The sequence below is a fragment of the Macrobrachium nipponense genome, chromosome 33 (genome assembly GCF_015104395.2).
Source record: "Macrobrachium nipponense isolate FS-2020 chromosome 33, ASM1510439v2, whole genome shotgun sequence".
NCBI lineage: Eukaryota > Metazoa > Arthropoda > Malacostraca > Decapoda > Palaemonidae > Macrobrachium > Macrobrachium nipponense.
The window spans coordinates 33,012,075-33,038,753 of NC_087219.1; the positions used below are offsets into that span (position 1 = coordinate 33,012,075).

General features: G+C 34.2%; 1 protein-coding gene across 1 annotated transcript in view; it reads left to right on the forward strand.

The window, feature by feature from the left end:
• The first annotated feature begins 375 nt into the window (after window positions 1-375).
• LOC135203070 (serine/threonine-protein kinase dyf-5-like) overlaps window positions 376-26,679 on the forward strand; it is a 79,626-nt gene continuing 53,322 nt past the window's right edge. The window contains 3 exon segments of the mRNA XM_064232677.1: window positions 376-979; window positions 23,909-24,240; window positions 25,349-25,403. Of these exon segments, the coding sequence (XP_064088747.1) occupies window positions 24,128-24,240; window positions 25,349-25,403 (168 nt within the window). The 5' untranslated portion in view covers window positions 376-979; window positions 23,909-24,127.

The window sequence follows — 26,679 nt, forward strand, 5'->3', positions numbered from 1 at the left end:
TTTTCTCTGAGCTTTTAAGTCTGTCTGCTCATAAACATTACTCCGAATAATATCATAAGATAAAACTATTTATATTTACTCGTATAAATTAAACGTATCTATGTATGTATACACGCAGATATTTCCATTGTTTTAATAGATTTGCTTAATTTTAAAAAAGATATTGCCGTTCACAGTTCACGACTACTCGAGAGCATTTGCTGCATTGTTACGTAATGTAATGTAAACTGGTCCGGTAACTATGGCTTTATAGAAGCCGGGTTTAAGTAAAGCAACGCCTCTGATATTCCCCTTATTCATGACACCTTATAAGTGTATGAAACATACGATGTGGCACCTTTGCCGTTGCCATGGCAACAACTATAGCAACAGTGAGCAGGTGAGCCAACACAAAACTACCAACACACACGTCACTCTAGAACGATGGAGTGTCCGGGCAAACTAGACCTATCGGTTATTATTCCTCTCCGACGCGAATTCGTGTTTTAAAAAAGGGGGAAAATTAAGAAATATGACACATTCATCCCGAACTATATCTTAAAAAAGCACTGAAGTGAGAATGGGTTAAGCTTAAAACTTGGCAAACTGTCCAAGTGAAACGTGGATAGGTCTAATTGCAGCCAGTTACCCAATTTCAAGTCGACTTGTTTATTCTGTGCGAACGAGCAAAGTGACAATCAGGAACTGTTGTCAAGAAACGTCTTTAACTTTATATCAATTAAGAAGAGACCTTCCACAAACGCAGATCCGGTTAACACTACAGAAACGAGAGATCGATAAAGCGACCTCTCATTTACAACTTAGCAGCAGACACCGAAACTCGTCATTAACGTATTTCAAGGACAGTTTCTCATTTTGTGTTTTCCAAATTAATTTCAGTGGAAACTTTACATTGAAAGTCCTGCATTGAAAGGATTCCCTTGGCCGTTAGAAATACATCGTTGAACAATGTCTAAGCACGGATATATTGCGCAATATGGTAAGGGTATTTCAATTGTTTCAGGGTTCACTTCCATCTGAAACTAGACCAGATTTAATATTTAAATTGCTTAGTGCCACGGATAATTGCCAAGCCTGTTCATATTTATCACTTAATACGTATATTTCTAGGTTGGTAACCTTCGTATGCATAGTATATACATGTATTTATTTATGTATTACGTGTAAATATCCACCCGTGTACAGGCGCTCTTGCGTTTATGTTAATTATACTCCCAGTACCTTTATGCAATAACAGTGCTATTGTATTTCTTTTGTAATTGACGATTCTGTTCAATATTTTCTGTTCCTCTCATGTCTATCATTGCATTTAATTTATCATCCATGGTTTCTAAGCTATTGGGTGTGCATATGTATCCCAGTGAATATAATGTATACGTGGGATACGTATTGTATTCAGTGCTAACAATGAATATGGGATACATATTCACTATAAGCATTGTGCTTAGTATATGATGCAAGTGGTTATGCGTGTATAATGGGTTCCGCAGTGCATGGGTATAGGGAGAGAGAGAGAGTGAGTAGTTAGCCATTCCTAAATAGCCATTAAACTTCATTTTTAATTATAATAATTGCGTGTTAGGTGTTCTCCAAAAACCACATTTATAAATGCCCCACTCACTGCTCTCTCCTAATTTCAACGGGCTATAACTGCAGTATCAGCGGTTTTAACTGTAGTTTTAAAGGTTATAACTGTAGTATCAGTGGTTATAACAATAGCTTCAAAAGTTATAACTGCAGTTTTAATGGCTGTAACTAGTTTTAATGGTTATAACCGCAGTATCCACGGTTATAACTGCAGTATCAGCAGTTATAACTGTAGTTTTAAAGGTTATAACTGCAGTATCAGTGGTTATAACTATAGCTTCAACAGTTATAACAGCAATTTTAATGGTTCTAACTATAGTTTCAACGGTTATAACTGTAGTACCAACGATAATAACTGCAGTATCAGCAGTTTTTACTGTATTTTAACGGTTATAACTGTAGTATCATCGGTTATATCTGTGGTTTTGAAGGTTATAACTGTAGTATCAACAGTTATAACTCCATTATCTACTGTCATAACTGCAGTCTCGGCAGTTATAACTGTAGTTTTACTGGTTATAAATGTAAGGATAACTGTAGTATAAATGGTTATAACTATAGCTTCAACGGTTATAACTGTAGTGACAACGATTATAACTGTAGTTTTAACGGTTACAACTGCAGCTTCAATGGCTATAAATGTAGTTTTAATGGTTAAAACTAGGATCAACGTTTATAACTGTATTTTAATGGTTATAATAGCAGTTTCTCAGTTTTTAACCAGGTTTTACGGTTATAAATGTTAACAGTTACAACTGTAGTGTCAATGGTTATGACTAGTTTTAATGGTTATAACTAGTTTTAACGGTTATAACTGTGGCATCAACGGTTATAACTGTAGTTTTAACAGTTTAGCTGTTATAACTACAGTATCTACGGTTATAACTGTAGTTTTAACGGTCATAACGGCAATATCAACGGTTATAACTGTAGTTTTAATGGGTATAGCTGCAATAGCAAATGTTATAACTGCAATATCAATGATTATTACTAAAGTAGATTCACATCAACCATGCATCTGATGACTAGGCCAGTCCCTTACGAAGTTCCTGATAGGCTGTTGATATACCAATCACAGGGCTGGAAAGTTTGGAAACTGTCTCTCGAGAGAGAGTTCACTTGGGCAGGATGTATGTACCAACTCTCCTGAGGGATACGTCTTTCAAAAGTATCCCTCAGGAGAGGTGGAACATACATCCTGCCTCTGTGAACTCTCTCGAGAGACTGAGAGTTTCCAGTAATGTGATTGGCTTATCAACAGCCAATCAGGAGCGTCGTAAGGGACTGACCTAGACATCAGATGCACTGTTGATGTGAATCTACTATAGTATCAACGGTTATAACTTTAGATGTGACGGTTATAAGTGTATATTCAACGGTTCTTTACGTTTAACGGGTTTTATCTGTAGTTGATTCATAGAAGAGTTTTGGAGTTTGGAATAACTGAAAGTAGGTAGGAATCGTTGAACAAAGTCTCACTTTATGGAAGTGAAGGGTAAATACTGAGTGAAAATGAACGAAAAAGAAATTTTGAAGCTGCCTAACTGAATGATTTGATCGATAAATACGATTTTAAAATGTGAGAATAGCAATTGTAACACGTAAAAAAAAGTGCACTTCGGAGCGGTTGTTTTCTGTACAGCGTATAACGCTGCAAGAAACTTTTAAGCGCCGGCCCATGAACTATTAGCTACGGCTCTCAAACTCAGCCTATGGCCGTGCCAGAAGTACGATTATGGCTAACTTTAATCTTAGATAAAATAAAAACTACCGAGGCTAGAGGGCTGCAATTAGGCATGTGGATAATTGGAGGCAGGATGATCAAAACCAATTTGCAACCTTCTAGACTCGGTAGTTCTTAAGATCTGAGGACGGTCAGAAAATTTGGAGAGCATATATAGATCATAGGTGTTAGGAGGAGGAAGGAAGATAGGAAGACCTAGAAAGTGCTATGGGGATATCTAGGAATGAAAGACTGGAAATTAATGGAGTTAATAGATAGCAAACATGAGATTGCCGAGAGATAAGAGTGAGTGGTCTATTGTGTGTAGGGGAGTTCGACATGCTGGTCATTAACCTTCATTGTGTAGGTTTATGAAGCAGTTGATGTTTGTCTGTATTATATTTGTGTGTGCGTGTATTGTGTATCTGTGCATTGTATATCTGTGTATTATGAGTGTGATCCAGTCATACTGGCAAGTCAGTAACGTTAACAACGACCACAACAAGAAAAAAAAAAAATCGTGCTTGGAGCCCGTTCATGACTCCGCAGACCCCACGCCACCTCGCCAAAGGCTCAGATTTAAACACCTTGAGCAAACAAGAAGAAGACGAAGAGAAAGGGAAGGCTATATAGTTTTGCTTTCATGAGACTGACTTGACGGATGTTAATGATAATTCTTCTTCAGGCGACCTTGGCTAGTTCTAAATGGGGATATCGTCATCAACGCTTAGCTTGATGATGTGCGAAGTAGGAATAACTCTCCTTGTCTTTTTGGTGTAGGTACCAGTTGAGAGAGAGAGAGAGAGAGAGGAGAGAGAGAGAGAGAGAGAGAGAGAGAGAGCACGGTTTTGTACGTAAGTACCGCTGAGTATAACTTGGGTTTTCAAGGCAACGTAAATCTTCGCCTCATTTTAGAGTTCGCGGGATCTCTTCTGCCAATTTATTGTTACTCTGTATATTTACTGTAATTTATATCGATATACTGTTATTAATAAAAGTTAAATGACTATTACATACGATGGTTATTTGCATGCAGATAAAGCAGCTCCACAAACCTAATAGGCCTATAGATTATTATTGGTTGTGTAGATGAACTTGGTTCGGTGGAAAATAATCCGGTGTATATATTTTCGGTAGATTTGTAAATGTCTGTAGTTCCTTGGTGTCTCTGTAGATCCCTATAGGCATGTGAGCACTACTGTTCGCTATAGAGCACCTATATGTCTCTTATAGAGTATATAGATTAGGTCTGAGATAGTTCGGTGGTTTATGAAGATTTATGTAGGGCTAGATTTTCAGGTACTATATATTTGGCTCTACATGTAATTAGGTTGTCTATAGATCTGGGAATTTTTGACATCTCATTTAGCTCTGTAGATAAGTACTTGGTCTAAAGATAATTGATGGTTCTATAGAGCCATCATAAATCTGTAGAACAACTAGTCACATACGTATAGAGCCAAATGCACCTGATAGCCTGGGCCTATAAGTGGCCATGAGCACTTTATTGAGGGCTATAGAGTGCCTGTATATCCCTAGAAACTGTACGTCTATGACACCATTTTGTTTATGAATGCATATGTAGGCTTAGACTATCAGGTATGTTTGGCTCTCTACAACAACTAGGTAGATGGTCTACAGATTTGTGATGGCTCTATAGATCTTTAGGGTTCTACAAATAAAAAAAAAATCCTATGGAATTCTTTAACTCCTTGATGGCTCATTTGGCTCTATAAATAAGCACCTGAGCTAAAGATAACTGCTGTTTCTATAGAGCCATCACAACTATAGACCAAATAGTTACGTACATAGGCAAATAACACCTGATAGCCTAGGCCTATACATGCATTCATAAACTACAGAGCCCATCGCAGATCTATAATCTTTAGGGGATATATAGACACTTTTTATATCTTTGAGGGCTATTAAATCCCCCAAACGTTCTTGACCGTTTCATCACAAGACTAACCAAGATGGCCGTGTGTTAAAAAAAAATAATGAAATCCTCTTATTTCATTAAGACGAAGTATCATGCCATAAGGTAACTCCCATTCTTGTTGCTTCGTGAATTCGGGGATATATATATATATATTATATATATATATTATATATATATATATATATATATATATATATACATGAGCGTTATATTATTCATGCAAAAATTTGGCTCCTTGTGATTCCTTTTCTGCAATACATTGATTATTATTGTGCGTTTTATGATCGCATGACGTCACACACTGACGATCCAGAGATAAAGAGTGATTCATGAAACTCACAATCTCTCTCTCTCTCTCACGCACGGTTTTAGAAACAAAAAGAACATTTAAATTGTTTACGTTTTATAGAGAGAGAAAGTTAGATGCCTTTTGTCAAGATTTTTATGACTTGAAAGACCGTTCTGAGACCTCAGACCTCCGCCTTGTCTGTGCTTTCCGAACTACACAATGACAACCCCACCGTCCACCATATCCCCCACCCACCACCCGACAACGCCACCACCCCACCCAAAAGCCACGCCAGCCAGCCCATAATGGTCTTTTATCGAGATAGGACTTTTATCCCAAAATCTAATTAATGTGTGCATGTTTAAATATATATATATATATATATATATATATATATATATCTATATATACACAGTACATTTACGCATAGGGAAGGGGATAATCTTTGAGGTTTTGGATGAAGAGAGTAATGTTTCTCACTCGCTTGCGAGGATGAGGATTGTACTAATGTCCTAGGAGAGAGAGAGATAATCCTAGGATTCGTGTCCTTCGTCCATTCAGGACAGCGATAAAAATGCAGCATTAGGACTTCCCAACACTATCGCGTGTCGTAAAATTGTCGATATTTTAAGAATTCAAGGTGAAACTTGGTGAAATTCTCTCTCTCTCTCTCTCTCTCTCTCATCTCTCTCTCTCTCTCTCTCTCTCTCTCTCTCTCTCTCTCTCTTTGGAGTAAAATGGCCCACTTGGAGAAATGATAAATTTACCGTATTTACAGTTCTGTAAGGTCTTCTCTCTCTCTCTCTCTCTCTCTCTCTCTCTCTCTCTCTCTGGAGTAAAATGACCCACTTGGAGAAACGATAAATTTACTGTATTTTTACTGTTCTGTAAGGTCTCAAAAGTCTCTCTCTCTCTTCCTCTCTCTCTCTCTCTCTCTCTCTCTCTCTCTATATATATATATATATATATATATATATATATAATTTTTATTATTAATTTTAATATCTATATATATATTTATAGGTATATATATATATACCATACATACGTTTTTATAGGAACCATTTCTTAACTTTCGTTTTAAGCTAAGCTATTATTATTATTATTATTATTATTGATTATTATTATTATTATTATTATTAGTTATTCTATATTATAGAACGAAGGAATGTGTGGGAGAAAGAGTAACAAACGAAAGAAATAAAGAACATAAAAACCTTGTTAATAAAAAAAAGATAAGGGACAAAGATACCATCGAAAAAAAAAAAAAATAAATAAAACTATCCATGAACACGTGATTTCGACATTAAGCCAAGAAGACTTTCTATGCCAAAATAAACTTCACCGATTTCCTCACGAATTTTGTTTTATTATCTTAATGTCTTTCGCTGTCTTCTTTCTTAGTTTTGTTGTTTATTTCCCGTGTAATGATTATTTCTTTATTGTTTTATTTTGATGGAGTTAATTTTTTGTAAGAAGTCATATCCCCATTAAAGCTTCTATATAGTTACCGATACTAAGACAATTTCTTTCAGAAACCTCTTTGAATCCATCTACTGTACCTGTCTTTCGAGATAAGATATTTTTCTTCTTCTGGGCTACAGCACTAGCGTTTCCAATCTCGCATCCCGTCGGCCTCTGAAATGAATAAAAGCGCGTCTCCTTTCATTACGAACACGTTGAAAACTATAGACTTGAAGGCAGGATGACTGCTTGCAAGAAGAAGATTAGTGGGCTGGAGTACTCCCATTCTACTCTGGCAATGATCAAGGTTATTGTTCTTTGAGCTGCTTGTTTTCTATCATCAAGTATAATTACTGATTCAATTCGCAAATTAAAGCACTAGCTTTAATTTGCGAACCCTAGAACTAGAACGAACCCTAGAACTATACTAGTACCAAAACGTATTAAACCGCTTCCTTTCAAACAAGTGGCAGAAAGGACCCAGTTTCTCGATCGTTGCTCCCGTCTTATCGATCATATAACGGTCTCTACCCCCACTCTTTTTTTTACCTCTCTCTCTCTCTCTCTCTCTCTCTCTGCAAAAAATATCACTAACTTATCACCGCCTTTTGGCGGACTAAATTAGATGCAAGTTTAATGTAAGTTAATATTTCACTTTGCGTATGAAGGCATTTGACGAGATGGCTAGATGCCAGCTAGTGCTTTAATTAGCGAATTGAATCAGTAATTATACTTGATGATAGAAAATTGCCGTAAGATCTTAAGTGGTGAGTTTTTTTTTTTTCGCACAGGAGCTAGGCCTAATATTTTTCCTTAATTTTTCTGAACCTACTTTGCACTTAGGGGCTAGGCCAAATATTTTTTGCTTAAATTTTTTATGAATTGTTACTGCACCTACTTTGCAACTAGGAGTTAGACCTATTATTTCTTCTTAAACGTTTGTACGAATTGTGACACTAGACCTACTGTGCACGAAGGAGTTAGCCTGCTAGTCCTAATATTTTTTATGTTTGTACGAACTGCGACTCTGCCCATACTGTGCACCAAGGAGCTCGGCCTAATATTTTACCTTAAATGTTTGTACGAATTGATAATCCAAACATATTTCGTGCATTTGTGACATTGCGTGACTCCAGTCTCGTACCAGTTTAATAAATATATTGGCAACTCGATGTCAAGTTTGTCGACAAGGTGCGCAACAGTCGTAAGTCAATGTACTCAAGCTACACAGTGGCCTTTAGGCTGATTGCAGCAGTTACCGCTGTAGATCGTTTTTTGTTATTAGCGTGCTAAGGTTGGTGAAGGGGGAACTCATTTATTATTATTATTATTATTATTATTATTATTATTATTATTATTATTATTAGTTGGTTTATTTCAATAATTTAGAGACCCAGAAGTCTACGGGTATAACACACCACTATTCATTCACCGTAACTGTTGACACAGTACGTAAATATTATTATTATTATTATTATTATTATTATTATTATTATTATTATTATTATTATTATTATTATTATTTATTATTATTATATGGGGTTAATATCATATTCTAATATATTAACATATTTTATTAATCGAATTCAAACTCGTACGGAACACTTATTATTGTTCCTCTTTGTAAAGAGTGCATAAAACAATATTGTATACTTGTTATGGAGCATAACACTGTATAAAGTTAGCTGTATAAAATCTTTATATTCTAAGAAAAAAGTAAATGTGAAAATAGAAGTTTGTCTAAAAAGGGTTCAGGTAATTAGCCTAAAAATCTGTAAGACGTAATAGTATTTCCCCTCGTGGTGAATAATTCATTAAACGATCTTCGTGTTGTCAGTGAAGACTGAATACTATATCTAATTTGATTCCCCTGCGGGTGGGGAGCGGGGTTGGGGTGTGGGGAAGGGACGGATTTCTTTCTTTCTTCACTTTCTTCGCTTTCTTTCGGTTTTCTGTCTCTTCAGTTTCTTCCGTTTTGATTTTTGTCTTTATATTCTTGTTCCTTTCTGTTTCCTTCGTTTTCTTTTCCTATCTTTTTCTTTGCCTTTCTTTCTTCGCTTCTTTCCCTTTTCCTTTCTGTCTTTCTTCACTTTTTTTCTTTCCCTTCTGACTTTCTTCCCTTTCTTTTCCTTTCCTTTCCTTTCCTCTCTGTCTTTCTTTGCTTTCTTTTCCTTTCCTTTCCTTTCTTTTCTGTCTTTCTTCGCTTTCTTTTCCTTTCCTTTGTGTCTTTCTTCACGTTCTTTTCCTTTCCTCTCTGCTTTCGTTTTCTTTTCCTTTTTCTCTTCACTTCTTTTTCCTTTCCATTTTGTCTTCACTTTCTTTTCCTTTCTACGTTTCCTTGTATTTTCCTTTCTGTCTTCACTTTCTTTTCCTTTCCTTTTTGTCTTCACTTTCTTGCCTCTTCCTTTCTTCCTTCACTTTTCTTTTTCTTTCATTTCCGTCTTCGTTTTCTTCTTCTTTCCTGTCTTTTCTTCACTTTTCTCTTCCTTTTCTTTCTTTACTTTCTTTTCCTTTCCTTGTTGTCTTCACTTTCTTGCCCCTTCCTTTCTTTCTTCACTTTTCCTTTCCTTTTCTTTCTATCTTCACTTTCTTTTCCATTCCTTTCTCCACTTTCTTCTCCTTTCCTTTTTGTCTTCACTTTCTCGTCCCTTCCTTTCTGTCTTCGCTTTCTTTTCAGTTTCTTTCTTCACTTTCTTGTCCTTTCCTTTCTGTCTTCACTTCCTTTTCCTTTCCTTTTTGTCTTCACTTTCTCTCCCCTTCCTCTCCTTCTTCACTTTCCTTTCCTTTTCGTTCGCAATTCATCACATTTATGAAAATCAATGTCACAGACAACTAATGCTAGAAAAACTTGACAGACCTAAATGTTTTAAAGAGAAAGAGTTTAAGTGATCTAAGAGGTGGCAACATTTTGTGAAAAAGAGTAACCGTCACACTCGTTCGCGGATATAATGTCTAGTAAACTTTCGCATATGAATTTATAGGCGAACATTTACAGACATTCTGGCTGTGAGAAGTCATGGTAGTAATTGGTAACCAAAATAAGTAACCAGAAAATTCTTCTGGTGATGCTTTTAAGGAAACTAATCTTCATAAATAATTGCTAAAGGCATTGCGTGTAAAAGTTAGGCTGCAGCGTCCTTTGTGAGCGGTACTTTTACAATAATCGATTTCTTATTATTAAACACGAAAATAATTCCCTGCAGAAAAATTGCAGCTAAGGGATATTTCAAACACAACAGAGCTTCGAAATGACAGTCGATGCGTGATTCATATTATTGACTGTTCTTGAAATATTCAAGGTTATTTGAAGGTAAGCGGAGAATATTATAAAAGAACACAATGCATGAGTAACTCTCTCTCTCTCTCTCTCTCTCTCTCTCTCTCTCTCTTTTGATTTATGTCACTGGAAGACACTTAACATTTGCATTACTAACACTCCTGGTATTGGGTAGACATTAAACATGATTACGATGCAGTCTGTCAAACTTGAATCAATATTTTCTTTCCTTTTGTAAGTACACCTTCCTTTTCTTGCATATATAAATATTTTGTATTATTGTACATATATACATATATATGATATTATATTTTTTATATGTATTATATATGTAAATATATATTATATTTATATATATAACCACATATATATGAGTATTATGATAAACCAAAACTATAAACTTAAAAAACAAAGAACCATATAAAAAACATTAAAAAATGTAAACATGCTAAAACAAAGTAGTGTTTCATTCATGTTAAATGTCACTTCACGTAAAACTTAGCTTTTTATAAAGGTGTCCTTCGTGCGCAGTAGATTACCAAATCGTAGCTGCTTTGCGCAGTTGGCGGTTTATATAGAGAGGGTAGGAGTGAGAGGGGGTGGGAGAAGGAGAGGTGGTGGGAGAAGGTGAGGGGGGTGGGTATTATTGCTGGAGGGGGTCGGAAGGGGGTTAGACTAGGAGAAATGAGCTAAGTACATGACAAATCCGATGTCAGTTTTCATGGTGTCTTGTTCAGTGGCGGTCGAGTGCGTCTTTTTACCGCCGCGTTTAGTAGGGCTCGTTGCTAGCGAACGTAAAACTGCATGGCGACTTTGTTTACAATACATAGAAACTGGTTTGAACTCTAAGACGTGATTATAAGCCCTGGATTATAATTAGAATCCGTTCATTGGCTTTTCTTTCAGAAAATGGCTGATATGGCAGTGAAGTGATTTCAATTCAAACTCTGAAAAATTATTGTAATTTTATGTGGCTCTGGAGATTATTTAATGCAATTTTAAGATGAATTTTGCATGAGCAGCAATGTGACCTCGCGACAAGGTTTTTAAAAGGAATATTTTCTTTTCTTAAAAGTGAGTTTATTTTAATAATCTGTTTAGTTATAAAACTCAAAATTGTTCTCTATGAAATAATGGTAGATTTTGCCCTTGGATTTCGTTGACTTTCTCTCTCTCTCTCTCTCTCTCTCTCTCTCTCTCTCTCTCTCTCTCATGTATATATATACACATACATGTATGTATGCATACATAATAAACATACGTCCATAGACGTGCAAGTAAGGGTGTACAAGAACTTTGAGATTGCCACAGAAGGTATATTATATATATATATATATATATATATATATATATATCTATATATATATACATATATATATATATATATATATATATATATATATATATATATATATATATATATATAGGGAGAAATATAGTTCCAACAGTGAATTCCTAAGACAAATATATATATATACATATATATATATATATATATATATATATATATATACACACACACACACACACATATATATATATATATATATATATATATATATATATGTGTGTGTGTGTGTGTGTGTGTGTGTATGTATGTATGTATGTATATGAAATGTTCGTATCCATCAGTACTTCAGAGAATATGAATGATAATTGCATAAACCCCTTTTTATATCTCTAGAGCAAGACATTGTTGATATATTATTCTCCTATCGGCTATTGAATGTTTTCGCTTACTCGGGGAGTAAGCCTGCAAACTACTTTGTTGTTCTTGTTCTTGTTGGGGGGTTAGGAAAGGTCTGTGGAAGAGCCTAAAAAGGTCTGAAAAGGGTGTTTCGCGTTGAGTTAAAGATACGGGAATATTAGGATTAGTTATTTATGGTTTATTTATTAGAATGGAAATGTGAAAAATAAATGACGCTCTGTTAAACAGTAAAGAACGATTATTTTTAATAAAATATAGCGTATTTATTTAATTTTCGTTGGTGAAACTACGCTCTATTTGACCGTAGATTTTAGCACGCGCCCCGATTAAGCTGGAGGTCGGATCACGCCTTGTCTTTCTTGTATTAAACTCTGGAACTTCCCACTAGATTCTGTACTTTAAAAAAAGTCTTTTCATATGAAGACGAAAGACAAAATTCACTGTTTCAAACATCTTTGGGGAAACAGACTTTTCACCAAAGATGATTACTTTGCTTTGGTTGCAAGTTTTCCAGTCGGCTGTGTGATGCTTTTCTTATTTAAGCTCTGGAACTTTCCTCTAGCGTCTGTATCCCATAAACCCTTCCATATGAAGATGTTTGGCGGCAAAACACAATTCTTCGTAAGGATTAAGTAATACCCCCTCAGCCATTATTTTCTGGAAATAAGCAACAAACTGGTAGCTGTGGAGAAGGTTCACTGTATATATATATATATATATATATATATATGATATATATATATATATATCATATATATATATATATATATATATATATATATATAGATAAGTATCTATATATATATATATACATTTGTGTATACATGTATATACTGTATATACATACACACATATATATATATCTGTGTGCGCGTGCTCTCTCTCGTGCGCGCGTGTGCGCTATGTACATTCGTCCTTGAGTTGGTCTGCTCACCACCAGTGAGTCATTGATTTGGGGTGGCTCTTCAACCTTTTTATTCCCGTGTTATTACAACTTCACCTTCGCTCGAGTGACGTTTATTTATATCTATCGCAATTATCATTAATATTTGTCCGTTTGTCGTTTATTTCATTATTATTATTATTATTATTATTATTATTATATTATTATTATTATTATTATTATTATTATTATTATCTGTCCTGGAAATATGACGGGAATGACTAAAACTTTTGCAAAGTCATCTCACTCAAGTATGTTATGTTGATCTGCATTTTGTATAATTAATAATAATAATTTTTTAATAATAACTAATAATAATTAATAATAATCATAATAATAATAATAATAAATAATAAATTGAATATATGAAGGTAGGAGACCCTCTCTCAAACATGTTTTGTTAAAGATGATGGCAGCATCAGTGGAATTGATTTTATATATGGTCTTTCAATTCTTCTTATTATTCTCTTTCTCATCAGGGCTGATATTTGCTAATAGCTGGCCGATGTTCATATCTCGGTGAAAGAAATGTTTTCTAAAAATAATAATTTATTGATATGATAACAAAAGTGGTTAACAAATCTTAGTCTAAGGGCGTAACGGAATTCCAACGTTTCCAACCGTATCATCGGTTCATTTTCAAGGAAAGGTGAGCTTGAACTGATTGAAATGGGGTCGTTCGGCGGTATTTATTGTGTCCCAGGTGCTCTGTCTGATGGGCGCTGCATTTTCATTGGCTGAACAGAGGATTAAGTCCCTGAGTCAAGCCGTCTTGCAGAGGTGGAAGCTCGCACTGCTCTTCTCGTGCGGACGCTGGAGACTATAAATGGAGACTATAATAATAATAATAATAATACTGAAAAGGGGAACCGAACGGATTCCCGAAGGCTATCCTTAACGTTTTGAATTTAATATATGTACATTTACATAACTGTGGATTTGTTTCGCCAATAATAATAATAATAATAATAATAATAATAATAATAATAATAATAATAAATGTGAACTTGTTGCCCTTAGACTATCGTAGAATATCTGTGTAATGGACAGGATAAAATATATGATATAAACTGCATATTGTAAATTACTATCTATTTATTTATTTATGGATCTCAAATAATTAATTTTTTGTTAATGAAAAAGAGAAACCCCAGTAAAGTTAAATATTTATCAAAACACTGATTTCAAATAAGGGACGATCATAGATATAATTTGTCGAATAGGAGTAAATGAAAATTGAACTTATAAAAAGTTAAGTTTCAATTTTTCTAAATAACTTGACCATACGTGAACAATTCCAGGATACTGAACCTTTGAAATGGTATCGATAGCCGAGGCCTTATCTCTTACTCGGGTAGTAAGCCTACAAACTACTTTTATTGTTGTTGTTCTTGTTGGGCTAAAACAAATTTGAACATAATATTATAAAAGAAATAAAGTTTCCCTTTTTTAAGCAATATGGCCATATTTAAAGCAAAATTTCAGTTTTTTAAACAATTCCGAGATACTAAACCTTTGAAATGGTATCGATAGTTGAGGCCTTATCTCTTACTCGGGTGGTAAGCCTACAAACTACAATGTTGTTGTTCTTGTTGAGGGCTTACAAAAGGCCTATGGCAAAGCCTAAAAAGGTCTGAAAAAGGTGTTTCGCGTTGAGTTAAAGATACAGGAAGTTTATGATAGGATATTTTATGATTTGTTTATTAGAATGAAAATGTAAAAAATAATGTGCATGTTAAACAGTACAGAACAATTATTTCGAATAAAACATAACGTATTCATTTTATATTTCGTTTGTGAAACTACGCGCCATTTGACCGTAGATTTTAGCACGTGGCTTGAGTGAGCTGTATTTCGGATCACGCCTTGTTTTGCTTTGTATTTATTCTCTTTCTTTATGTTGTACTTGTTTTCTCTATGCTTTTATATTATTGTTATGTCTTTGTGGTCAGAATGCTGGCCTTAAGTTATTCTTGTTTCATATTATTTTGTTTTTATTCAGTTATTGTGTTTAGTCTATTGTTCTACGTTGCTGTCTTTGTTTTGTAACTTGTTTTCATATTTTTGTCCCTTTTATGTGTTTTATTTTATATCTTTCCCTGTTTTGTCATTTATTTTATATTTTTATCCTTGTTTTGTCTTTTATTTTATATTCTTATCCTCGTTTTGTCATCTAATTTATATATTCTTATCCTCGAATTGTGTTTTATTTTACATTGTTATTCTCGTTTTGTCTTTTATTTTACGTTCTTATCCTCGTTTTGTCTTTTATATTCTTATCCTCGTTTTATCTTTTATTCTATATTCTTGTCTTCATTTTGTCTTTTATATTCTTATCCTCGTTTTATCTTTCATTTTATATTCTTGTCTTCATTTTGTCTTTTATATTCTTATCCTCGTTTTGTCTTTTACTTTATATTTTTATCCTCGTTTTGTCTTTCATTTTACATTCTTATCCTTGTTTTGTCTTTCATTTCATATATTCTTATCCTCGCTTTGTCTTTTATTTTATATTTTATCGTGTTTTGTCTTGTATTTTACATTCTTATCCTCGTTATGTCTTTTATTTTATATTCTTATCCTCATTTTGTCTTTTATTTTATACTCTTAGCCTCGTTTTGTCATTTATTTTACATTTTTATCCTCGACTTGTCTTTTATTTTACATTCTTATCCTTGTTTTGTCTTTTATTTTATATTCTTATCCGTGTTTTGTCTTTTATTTTACATTCTTATCCTTGTTTTGTCTTTTATTTTTTATTTTTATCGTGTTTTGTCATTTTATTTTACATTCTTATCTTGTTTTGATCTTATCCTCCTTGTCTTTTTATTTTTACATTCTTATCCTTGTTTTGTCTTTTATTTTATATTCTTATCCGTGTTTTGTCTTTTATTTTACATTCTTATCCTTGTTTTGTCTTTTATTTTGTATTTTTATCCGTGTTTTGTCTTTTATTTTACATTCTTAACCTTCTTTTGTCTTTTATTTTATTTTTACATTCTCATCTAATGTTTTGTCCTTTTAATTTTGTTAATTTTATTCCGTGTTTTGCTTTTATTTTACTTATCTCTTTATTTATCCTTCTTTTTGTTTTTATTTATCATTCTTCTTTATTCCTTCTTTTCTTTTATTTTTATTATTTTTTTCCTTAATTAATGTCTTTTTTTTTTTTTTTTTGCCCTGCTTGTCTTTTATTTCAGGATTTTCGCATAGCTTTTCTCTTGTTCTACATTTTCGTCTTTGTTTTGTCCTTTATTCTATATTTTTTGTCCTTATTTCGTCCATATTATTATATTATAACCCTTTCTTTTTGGTTTTACATTCTAGTAATTATTTTGTACGTTTTTGTTCTTACTCTTTTATTGTTTTATACCTGTGTCCTTATTTTGTCCTTGTTAATTAATCCACATAAATACAGACGCTTACGCGCACATAAATGGTCATACGTCACTAATGACCCGTAATTCCATGAACAACCCAGTTAAGCTGTTGAGAAATGTAGGGTCAAGCGAAAGGTTAGAGGTCATCCTGATTATGCCCATTAATTAAATGAAACGGTGACCTTTCGCAAAGGTCAATGACACGGTTACCCTAATGTCCTCATTTATGGTAAATTATTATTTTTTTTAAATTCGTGTAAATATTTAGTTTTTATTTTTTTTATTTGTTAAATTGTATTATTTATTTGTATGCTTATTTCTATATTTATTTATTTATTTATTTGTATAATTATCTATTTATTTATTTGTATTTTTATTTATTTATTTATTCATATTTAATTTATTTATTTATTTATATTTATTTATTTATTTATTTATTTGATATATTTATTTATTATTCAATTATTGATTTATAACATATATTATTTATTTATATTTTTATTTGATTTTTCATATTTATTTATTTATTTATTTATTCGCATATTTTCCTTTATATATTTATTTGATATTATATTTATTCATATATTTATTTATTTATTCATATATTTATTTATTTATTTATTCGTATATTTCTTTATATATTTATTTAATATTATATTTATTTACCATTTTTTTATAAACTGACGGTAAATTTCCACAAACGATTTCAGTGAAACTGCGTCCTCGCTCCTGATTGGCTGGACTAGCTAGGAGCATGTGCCTCTACCAATCACAGTGAGCCTGAACGATGTCGACTGGCGATATTTACCGTCAGCTCGAATTAGGGGAAAAGAAAAAGTCTATAGAGAAGGTGGATATGAGCAGACAGGATAAACGGGAGGGGGAAGGGTGGAGGGAGATATTTTGAAGATAGTTTTAAAAGTCTTAAAGAAATAAGTGAGTAAAAGAAGCAATCGCCATAGCATGCAATGTAAAATTGATTGGTTTTCATTATTTTTTTTCGTTAAGATAAAATTCCACTGATTTTCATGATATTTCTTTTGTTAAAATAAAATTATATTGCTTTTCATGATATTTTTTTTTTTTTGTTAGGATAAAATTCTATTGATTTTCATCATTTTTTTGTTAAGATAAAATTCTATTGATTTTCATGATATTCTTTTTTGTTAAGATAGAATTATGTTGATTTTCATGATTTTTCTTTTGTTGAGATAAAATTCTATTAATTTTCATTATTTTTCGATTTGTTAAGATAAAATTATATTGATTTTCATGATAAGTTTTTGTTAAGATAGAATTCTATTGACTTTCATGATTTTTTTTTGTTAAGATAAAATTCTATTGATTTTTATTATTTTTTGTTAAGATAAAATTCTATTGATTTTCATGATATTTTTTTTAAGATAAAATTCTATTGATTTTCATTTTTTTAAGATAAATACTATTGATTTTTTTTTGTTAGGATAAAATTCTATTGATTTTCATTATTTTTTTTGTCAAGATGAAATCCTATTGATTTTCATGATGTTTTTTCCTGTTAAGAGATAAAATTCCAACACACGATAGTAAATATATGTTTTCAAAATCTATTCACGTTACTTTGGAATTTGTCAACAGAAAAAAGATGGATTTAAATTTAACATAGTTTGAAAACGATCGTATAACTTGAACAGACAAAAAGTCGATCAAAGGTTTATCTGTTACAAAGCAAAGGAAGGTAAACTGGATATATAAATACCAAAGTACCTGTAAAATTTAAAGTTTGTAATATATATATACTTGAACATAAGGTACTATGTTGTTTGAAAGTGTCCTACGAAAGGTTTTTTTTTGGCTCAATATATTGACGAGGTATTTATAGTATCTTTGGTCGAATAGCCAATCTGTGCTCTTAGTAGTTAGTATATATGTGTATATTATACTTATATGTGTATATTATATGTGTATATATATGCACATATATACTTATACATGTTTGTATATGTGTATTTTCTTCATTGTTTTCATCTTTCATTTTTATAGTCTAAGTAGAAGTGTTTTTGCTGGTTGATATTGACGTTAAACATACGCTTGTATATGAAAATATAGTGCCCTGGTCACTGACCTCCAAGTATTAAATTCAAGTGATAATTCACTCAGTAATAAGCAAGTAAATATATATTATTTCTTTGAGGGAGAGAGAAAGAGAGAGAGAGACTCTGACTGACTTCTCAAGCACTCGAGTCCAACCCATTTATTGATCTCCTTGACTCACTCTCGCTTTTCCAAGAATTCGATAACAGAAAATTAAAAGGTAAACAATGAAAAGAAAGTGTGGACGTAGCAAATGTGATAAAATCGGAATGAAAGACGGATAACTGGTTAGGTAGAGAGAAAGAACGGTTTGTGAGAATTGCCTTAGGCCTATCGAGTCATTAAGAGAGTTACAGTAGCGATAAATAGATAAAGCTGTTTAATTATTTATCTGTTTTTAGTATTAGGCTATCGGATAAGTCAATGGTTTAATCCTTATTCCTTTACAAGCCTTTTTATATAAGAGTTAGAGCAAAATTAGTGCTATGTTTTACGTAAAACACTCCTTTCTTTAGTCCTACATCTGTAGTAAGATTACCACTATTTAGTATTATTATTATTATTATTATTATTATTATTATTATTATTATTATTATTATTATTATTATTATTATTATCTTTCTTTGCTATCTCGTATAAGCTGGGTTCTCAGAGTACAGATCAATGAGCGAGCGCTACACTGGTACTTGATCAACCAAACTCCCGCCCAATCGTCCGCCATATTAAGTTAGCTCTTTCGCACGCTGTCTGACTACGTCTAGGAGCTGGCGATAAGGAAATGACCTCGCCTCAGGTTCCTCGTCGTTGTCTAACGGGGTATATTGATAAGGAGATATATAGAATATATGTATAGAATCCAGGGTTAGCATGTATCGGAGTTGCAATCGACATTTCGTAACTCATCCGTCAGGTATGTACTCCCGGAGAAGAATGCTTCAGGAAGCAGTGCCAACCGGATCCAGATTTTCAATGGAGAGGGGAGAGAAAAATAACCTCACGTGTTTGAGGGCTTAAAAATTTCAATGACTGACAACGATTCTGTTGAGAATCCTCCAAAGGATATGGATTTTATCCATCAAAAATTTAACGGAGGTCAACGATTGTCCTCCGGGGTGCGTTCACCATCTTCACAATCATCGATTTCGTAAAATGGGTTAGATTTATGGAGAAAGTGTTGTCACACGGTGACACGAACGAGTTTTCTTTTGGCATCTCCGAGCATCTCGTCGCCTCGTATCCGCTGGAACTAGATCGCTCTGGTCGTCAAGGAAGGTCTAGATATTCTCTACTCTAGAACTTGCTGGTGGTGGCAGAATTGAACGACGCGATTATGTTGGCTGTACTGACAACGACCTCGCTGATGTGACGTTGGGAATCGCTCGAAAATTTTTGAGGGTTTAAGTAGCTCTATATATATATATATATATATATATATATATTATATATATATATATATATTATATATATAAGCAATGGATATTTAAGTTGTGACCACAGCTTTCTAACTACTTGGTCAAATGTTGGTATACGATGGGGAAATGTTCCAAAGACTGGTAAGAGATTTGTAAATTAGATGCACTATAATGAAACAAGGCTTATGAGATAAATTGTGTTAAAAATGAGAGTGAATCAGTTGACGGGTGTAGGAAATGGAGGGACATAAAACCAGGTGAATTAGTGGAGCAATTATTGTCCAAAGGAGAAGATTTATACAGAAAAGTGAGATGAATAAATTAACTGTCTAAATGTCAAGGCGATGACGTAGACGAACATGAAGGTTGGCGGGAATTGGATTTATAATGAAACAAATTACTTGACAACCAGAGAGAGAGAGAGAGAGAGAGAGAGAGAGAGAGAGAGAGAGAGAGAGAATTTATAACAGAGACAAATTACACGCTAGTGAAGATTCTCCTGTAGCCCGAGATCGATCCCAAGTGGGAAGAATCTCCTGTTACCCGAGATCGATCCCAAGAGGTAAAGTTTCTCCTGTAGCTCGAAATCGATCCCAAATGGGGCAGATTTTCCTGTAGCCCGAGATCAATCTCCAGTGGGGTCGAAAACGACTTGGGGCTGTTTACTAACAAATCCACTGAGTTATGTACTTCTCAGTTACCTGACTGAAGTGGGTCGCAACAAGAGTACTTGAGGGCGTGTGGCTAGCAACCGCATCCCCAAAAATAGACTTTCCCAGACCCGGAATACTATTACCCAATGATAAGCCCAGAATATAGATAGTTGTTTGTAATCCTCTTCAGATATCATCACTGACGTTTCCATGGCCATGCTGGGTTCGGTCAGAATTTGGACGGGTGACTACTAAAGGGAATTATCTTCCATAGAGGGGTGGGAACGGGCTAGGAATTCCATCTTAAAGAATAAATGCTTGGAAATGTTAAGATTATCTCTGCTTGATCTTTGCTTGTCTTTTTCAGCGTGTGTTTTTTATTTTTTTTTATCCCTGTAGGCCTGGATTGAATCAATCCGCTGTTTCATATATATATATATATATTATATATATATATATATATATATATATATATATATATACTACATGTTTGTATAAATGTTTGTGCACATGCTTGCAGATGCGTGTGTGTAAAATTAGGGTATAATTCTTGTTATTATAGCATTATTTTTGCGATGTGCGATGAATTAAAACCACAACAGCCGATTTTATAGACCAGAAACTCGGGTAACGAATGAAAATTCATTATTATTATTATTATTATTATTATTATTATTATTATTATTATTATTATTATTATTATTATATAATTTTTTGCATTATTATATTTATTGTTATTTCATTGTGTGTGTGTTTTTTTTTTTTTTTTTTTTTTTTTTTTGCTCTATCACAGTCCTTCAATTCGACTGGGTGGTATTTATAGTGTGGGGTTCCGGGTTGCATCCTGCCTCCTTAGGAGTCCATCACTTTTCTTACTATGTGTGCCGTTTCTAGGATCACACTCTTCTGCATGAGTCCTGGAGCTACTTCAGCCTCTAGTTTTTCTAGATTCCTTTTCAGGATCTTGGGATCGTGCCTAGTGCTCCTATGATTATGGGTACGATTTCCACTGGTATATCCCATATCCTTCTTATTTCTATTTTCAGATCTTGATACTTATCCATTTTTTCTTTTTTCCCTCTCTTTCTCTTCAACTCTGGTGTCCCATGGTATTGCGACATCAATGAGTGATACTTTCTTCTTGACTTTGTCAATCAACGTCACGTCTGGTTTGTTTGCACGTATCACCCTATCCGTTCTGATACCATAGTCCCAGAGGATCTTTGCCTGATCGTTTTCTATCACTCCATCAGGTTGGTGCTCGTACCACTTATTACTGCAAGGTAGCTGATGTTTCTTGCACAGGCTCCAGTGGAGGGCTTTTGCCACTGAATCATGCCTCTTTTTGTACTGGTTCTGTGCAAGTGCCGGGCATTCACTTGCTATGTGGTTTATGGTTTCATTTTTCGTATTGCACTTCCTACATATGGGAGAGATGTTATTTCCGTCTATCGTTCTTTGAACATATCTGGTTCTTAGGGCCTGATCTTTGCCGCGTTATATTCTTCAGTTTCCTTCTTTAGCTCTCCCCTCTGTAGCCATTGCCAATTGTCATCGCTGGCTAGTTCTTTAGTCTGTCTCATGTATTGTCCGTGCATTGGTTTGTTGTGCCAGTCCTCTGTTCTTTCTGTCTTTCTCCTGTCTCTGTATATTTCAGGGTCTTCGTCTACTTTTATTAGTCCTTCTTCCCATGCACTCTTTAGCCACTCGGCTTCACTGGTTTTCAGATATTGCCCCAGTGCTCTGTTTTCGATGTTGACGCAGTCCTCTATACTTAGTAGTCCTCTCCCTCCTTCCTTTCGTGTTATGTATAGTCTGTCCGTATTTGCTCTTGGGTGTAGTGCTTTGTGTATTGTCATATGTTTCCTGGTTTTCTGATCTATGCTGCGGAGTTCTGCCTTCGTCCATTCCACTATTCCTGCGCTGTATCTGATTACTGGCACTGCCCATGTGTTTATGGCTTTTATCATATTTCCGGCGTTGAGTTTTGACTTGAGTATCGCCTTGAGTCTCTGCATATATTCTTTCCTGATCGTGTCCTTCATCTCTTGGTGTTTTATATCCCCTCCTTCCATTATTCCCAGGTATTTGTATCCTGTCTCATCTATGTGTTTGATGTTGCTCCCATCTGGTAGCTTTATCCCTTCAGTTCTCGTTACTTTGCCTTTTTGTATGTTGACTAAGGCGCATTTTTCTATTCCAAACTCCATCCTGATGTCCCCAGATACAATCCTTACAGTCTGGATTAGGGTATCTATTTCCTTGATGCTCTTACCATACAGCTTGATGTCGTCCATGAACATCAGATGGTTGATTCTGTTGCCTCTTTTCTTGAGTTGGTACCCGGCATACATCTTCTGTAGTACTTTTGTCATGGGAATCATGGCTACTGCGAAGAGTAGTGGGGACAGTGAGTCGCCCTGGAAGATCCCTCTCCTGATATTAACCTCTGCTAGTCTTATTCCAGAGCTTGTAAGTATTGTATTCCAGTTGCGCATTGTATTTTTGAGGAAGCTGATGGTGTTTTCCTCTGCCCCATATATTTTCAGGCATCATTGTTTTTATTATTATTATTATTATTATTATTATTGTGTCCCGGGTGCTCTGTCTGGTGAGCGCTGAGTTTTCATTGGCTGAACAGAGGATTAAGTCCCTGAGTCAAGCCGTCTTGCAGAGGTGGATGCTCGCACTGATCTTCGCGTGCGGACGCTGGAGACTGGGAGTGTAGTATTGGAAAGGTCATTGCCGGTAGATAGGGGCACCTGATTGGTCCGTTCGATCGGCTCTGGGGTGCTGGCGGGCGGCGCCCTACGCGCCACCGTCGGGAGGAGTGAAGTCTCTTGAGTGGTGTTGAGGCTTGGTCTCTCCTTCCTGATGTGCAGGGCCTCCAAGAGGCGGAGGCGACGGTGGTCTGCCGCCTTATCGATAATTCCGATAATCAGGTGCACCTATCTACCGGCAATGACCTTCCAAGAATATTATTATTATTATTATTATATTATTATTTTTATTAGTTATTATTATTATTATTATTATTATTATTATTATTATTATATGCTGGAAGTAAACCCCTTTTAAACAAGTTTCATTGAAAGTAATTGCTGCCTCAGCTACGTTCATTTTATAAAGGTTCTCTATTTTTTCTAATTATTGTTTTCTCATTGTTGCTTATACTGGTGACAAACGCACCGAAGGTTGACATGTCTCAAATAAGTAATAGTCAAAGTCTATTATTATTATTATTATTATTATTATTATTATTATTATTATTATTATATTCAGAAGATGAACCCTATTTATATGGAACAAGCCCACCACAGGGGCCCACTGACTTGAGTTTCTAAAGCTTTCAAAGAATAATATGGAGTTCATTGTAAAGAGTATAACAGAGGACAATGGGAAATAATAAATAATAATATATTGGGGAAATAATAGATAATAATAATTCTCTCTCTCACAGGGTATAGAGGCACCGTCCCTCGACCGACCACCAGGTACCTGCACTAGGAGAAGAAGGAGAGGAACCACGAATCTCGGAACTCAGGCGTCTCGCAGTCTCCTGAGCGGGCAGGCGGGCGGCGGCTTTATCGTGACCTATAGGGCGGCGGGGGACATTTTGACCTAGCACAGGGCCACCAGAGGTGGGGCATGGGCAGCTGGCGTCCTCCTCGGAACTACTATGGCTGTCAGCATGAACAGATACGTCACGCTGAGCGAACTCGGTACTGGCACTTACGGCTCCGTGATGCTCGGGCAGAGGATAGACACCGGCGAGAAGGTCGCCATCAAGAGGTGAGGAGAGAGCTTGCCGCCGGTGTGCGATGGTAGCACCCTCAGGCCACCCGCTCATTTGCTCGATTTTTAAAATTTTTTTTTATTTTTTTTAATTTTTTTGCAAATTGGCTGTCTTCCTCCTGCCTACGTGTTTTAGACTTCTTTCCCTGATTTTGTTTTTGTTGATTTATTATAATTTTGGCTTTTATTTAAGAGGTAAATTATATATATATATATATATATATATATATATATATATATATATATATATATATATATATATATATTCATAATAGCCCTACCTCGGGAAGACAACAAAATCATAACAAGTCAGAAAAACGGAACCAGGAAGATAATTCCAAAGTATATATATATGTATATAATATATATATATATATAGATATATATATATATATATAATATATATATGTAAGCTGAGAAGTAAATTATGCTCCATAACCAATTGCTACTATATTTTAATGACTACTAATAAACTGAATTTGAGTCTGTTCTCAAATTCAAATTCAAATTCATGTTCACTTGGTAATATAAAGTAACAATTGACATTATTTTTCGTTTACTTTATAAGGTCAAGAATTTAGCAGATTTATAAAAAATTTGCAGAAGTACATAAGAAATTTACAGGAATATCCGTTAGTTTACAAAAGATACAAAGCCAATATATGTATATTTACTCTGTTATACTTTTTAAAAGTTCGTAATCATATAATAAAGTATTTTTCAGACCTGACGATAAATATTCGCAGCTGATATCAGTGAAACTTCTCTTTACTTCCTGACTGGTCAATGCATTTCATCATTAGAAAGTAAATTCCTCTGTGCCTATATTTTCAAATGCTGTATAATCGTCATGATTATTCAAAAATGTCTCCATAGCGTAATTAGTCGCTATAATTTACCAATTAATAAAACAACAATATCAACGAAGATAATAAGTTAGAATCAGTTACGAAAAGCTTCTGACTTATTCAGACCACAGCATAGTATTCACATCAGCATGCCCAGTAGGAGACATATCTATGTATGTATGCATGTATGTATACATTATAATGTTGTACTCATAAGCATAGACAGAGGGTAATAATTATTAACTTATTTTTTTCAGAATGAAGAGAAAATTCTATTCCTGGGATGAAGCTATGAATCTTCGGGAAGTCAAAGTAAGGTTCTTTGAGTTTTAACACACACACACACACACAGAGAGAGAGGAGAGAGAGAGAGAGAGAGGAGAGAGAGAGAGATGGGGGCCTTTAGATCAGCCTTCGGTAGGAGGCCTCCGGGAAAGTTAGTATCATGATCCTGAAGAAATCCAAAGTAAAGTTCACATAAGACAAAATAATAAGTTCTACACCGATATGTTTGGTAGTTGGGAACTCGAGGGTCAATTGGTTTTTATCAGCCGTTCATGCCAGTGACTTCCAGAATGAGGGTTTCACTCCATGCCTCTGTGTTCCATTAACCACGTAACCAGGCAGTAACCGTTCTCGATTATGACTTCTAACTTGTATAGGTCGTCTAATAAAATGAGAAAAAAATTTCATAAAGTTGTGAGGCTGCTAACTTCCTCCGAGAATGAGTAATACATCAAAGAAAAAGGTCTCTTATATCCATAACTTACATTCCTATCTCTCCCAAACTCGAATCATGTGTTGTCAGTTAAGAGGTCCACCTTTGATCAAATCTTCGTAAAAATCAACCCATAGATTTGTGTGTAATCCCCAAACCATATATATATATATATATATATATATATATATATATATATATATATATATATATATATATATATATATATATATATATATATATATATATATCATTCGAGCTACAAATGTCCTTTAATATCTAATTCGCTCTACCTCGGAATTGATATATTTTCATATATGTACCGAAGGGGAATTTTTAGTTGATAATAATTTCGTCGCCCCATGGGATCGAACCACCGTCCAGTGGACCGGAAACGAAATCAGAATGGACAGTGACGAAATTATTATCAACTAAAAATTCCCCTTCGGTACATACTATATGATATATCAATTCGAGGTAGAGCGAATTAGATATCAAAGGACATTTGTAGCTCGAATGATTTATATGAATCACCGTGATGTGATAAGTATTCATATATATATACACACACGCACACACACACACACACACACACACACACACACACACACATATATATATATATATATATATATATATATATATATATATATATATATATATAACACACACACACACATATATATATATATATAAAACCTCTTTATTAGTTGTAAAACTATGATAGCAGGAACAAAGATAGTACTATTAAGATACTCAGAACGGACTATCGGGGACGTTGGGAATGTACTGGAACTGGAATGATGGAATGGATTTTGGGAACCTTTCAGCTACCCCGGAATTAGTCGCTTCAAATGTCAAGGGCGATTT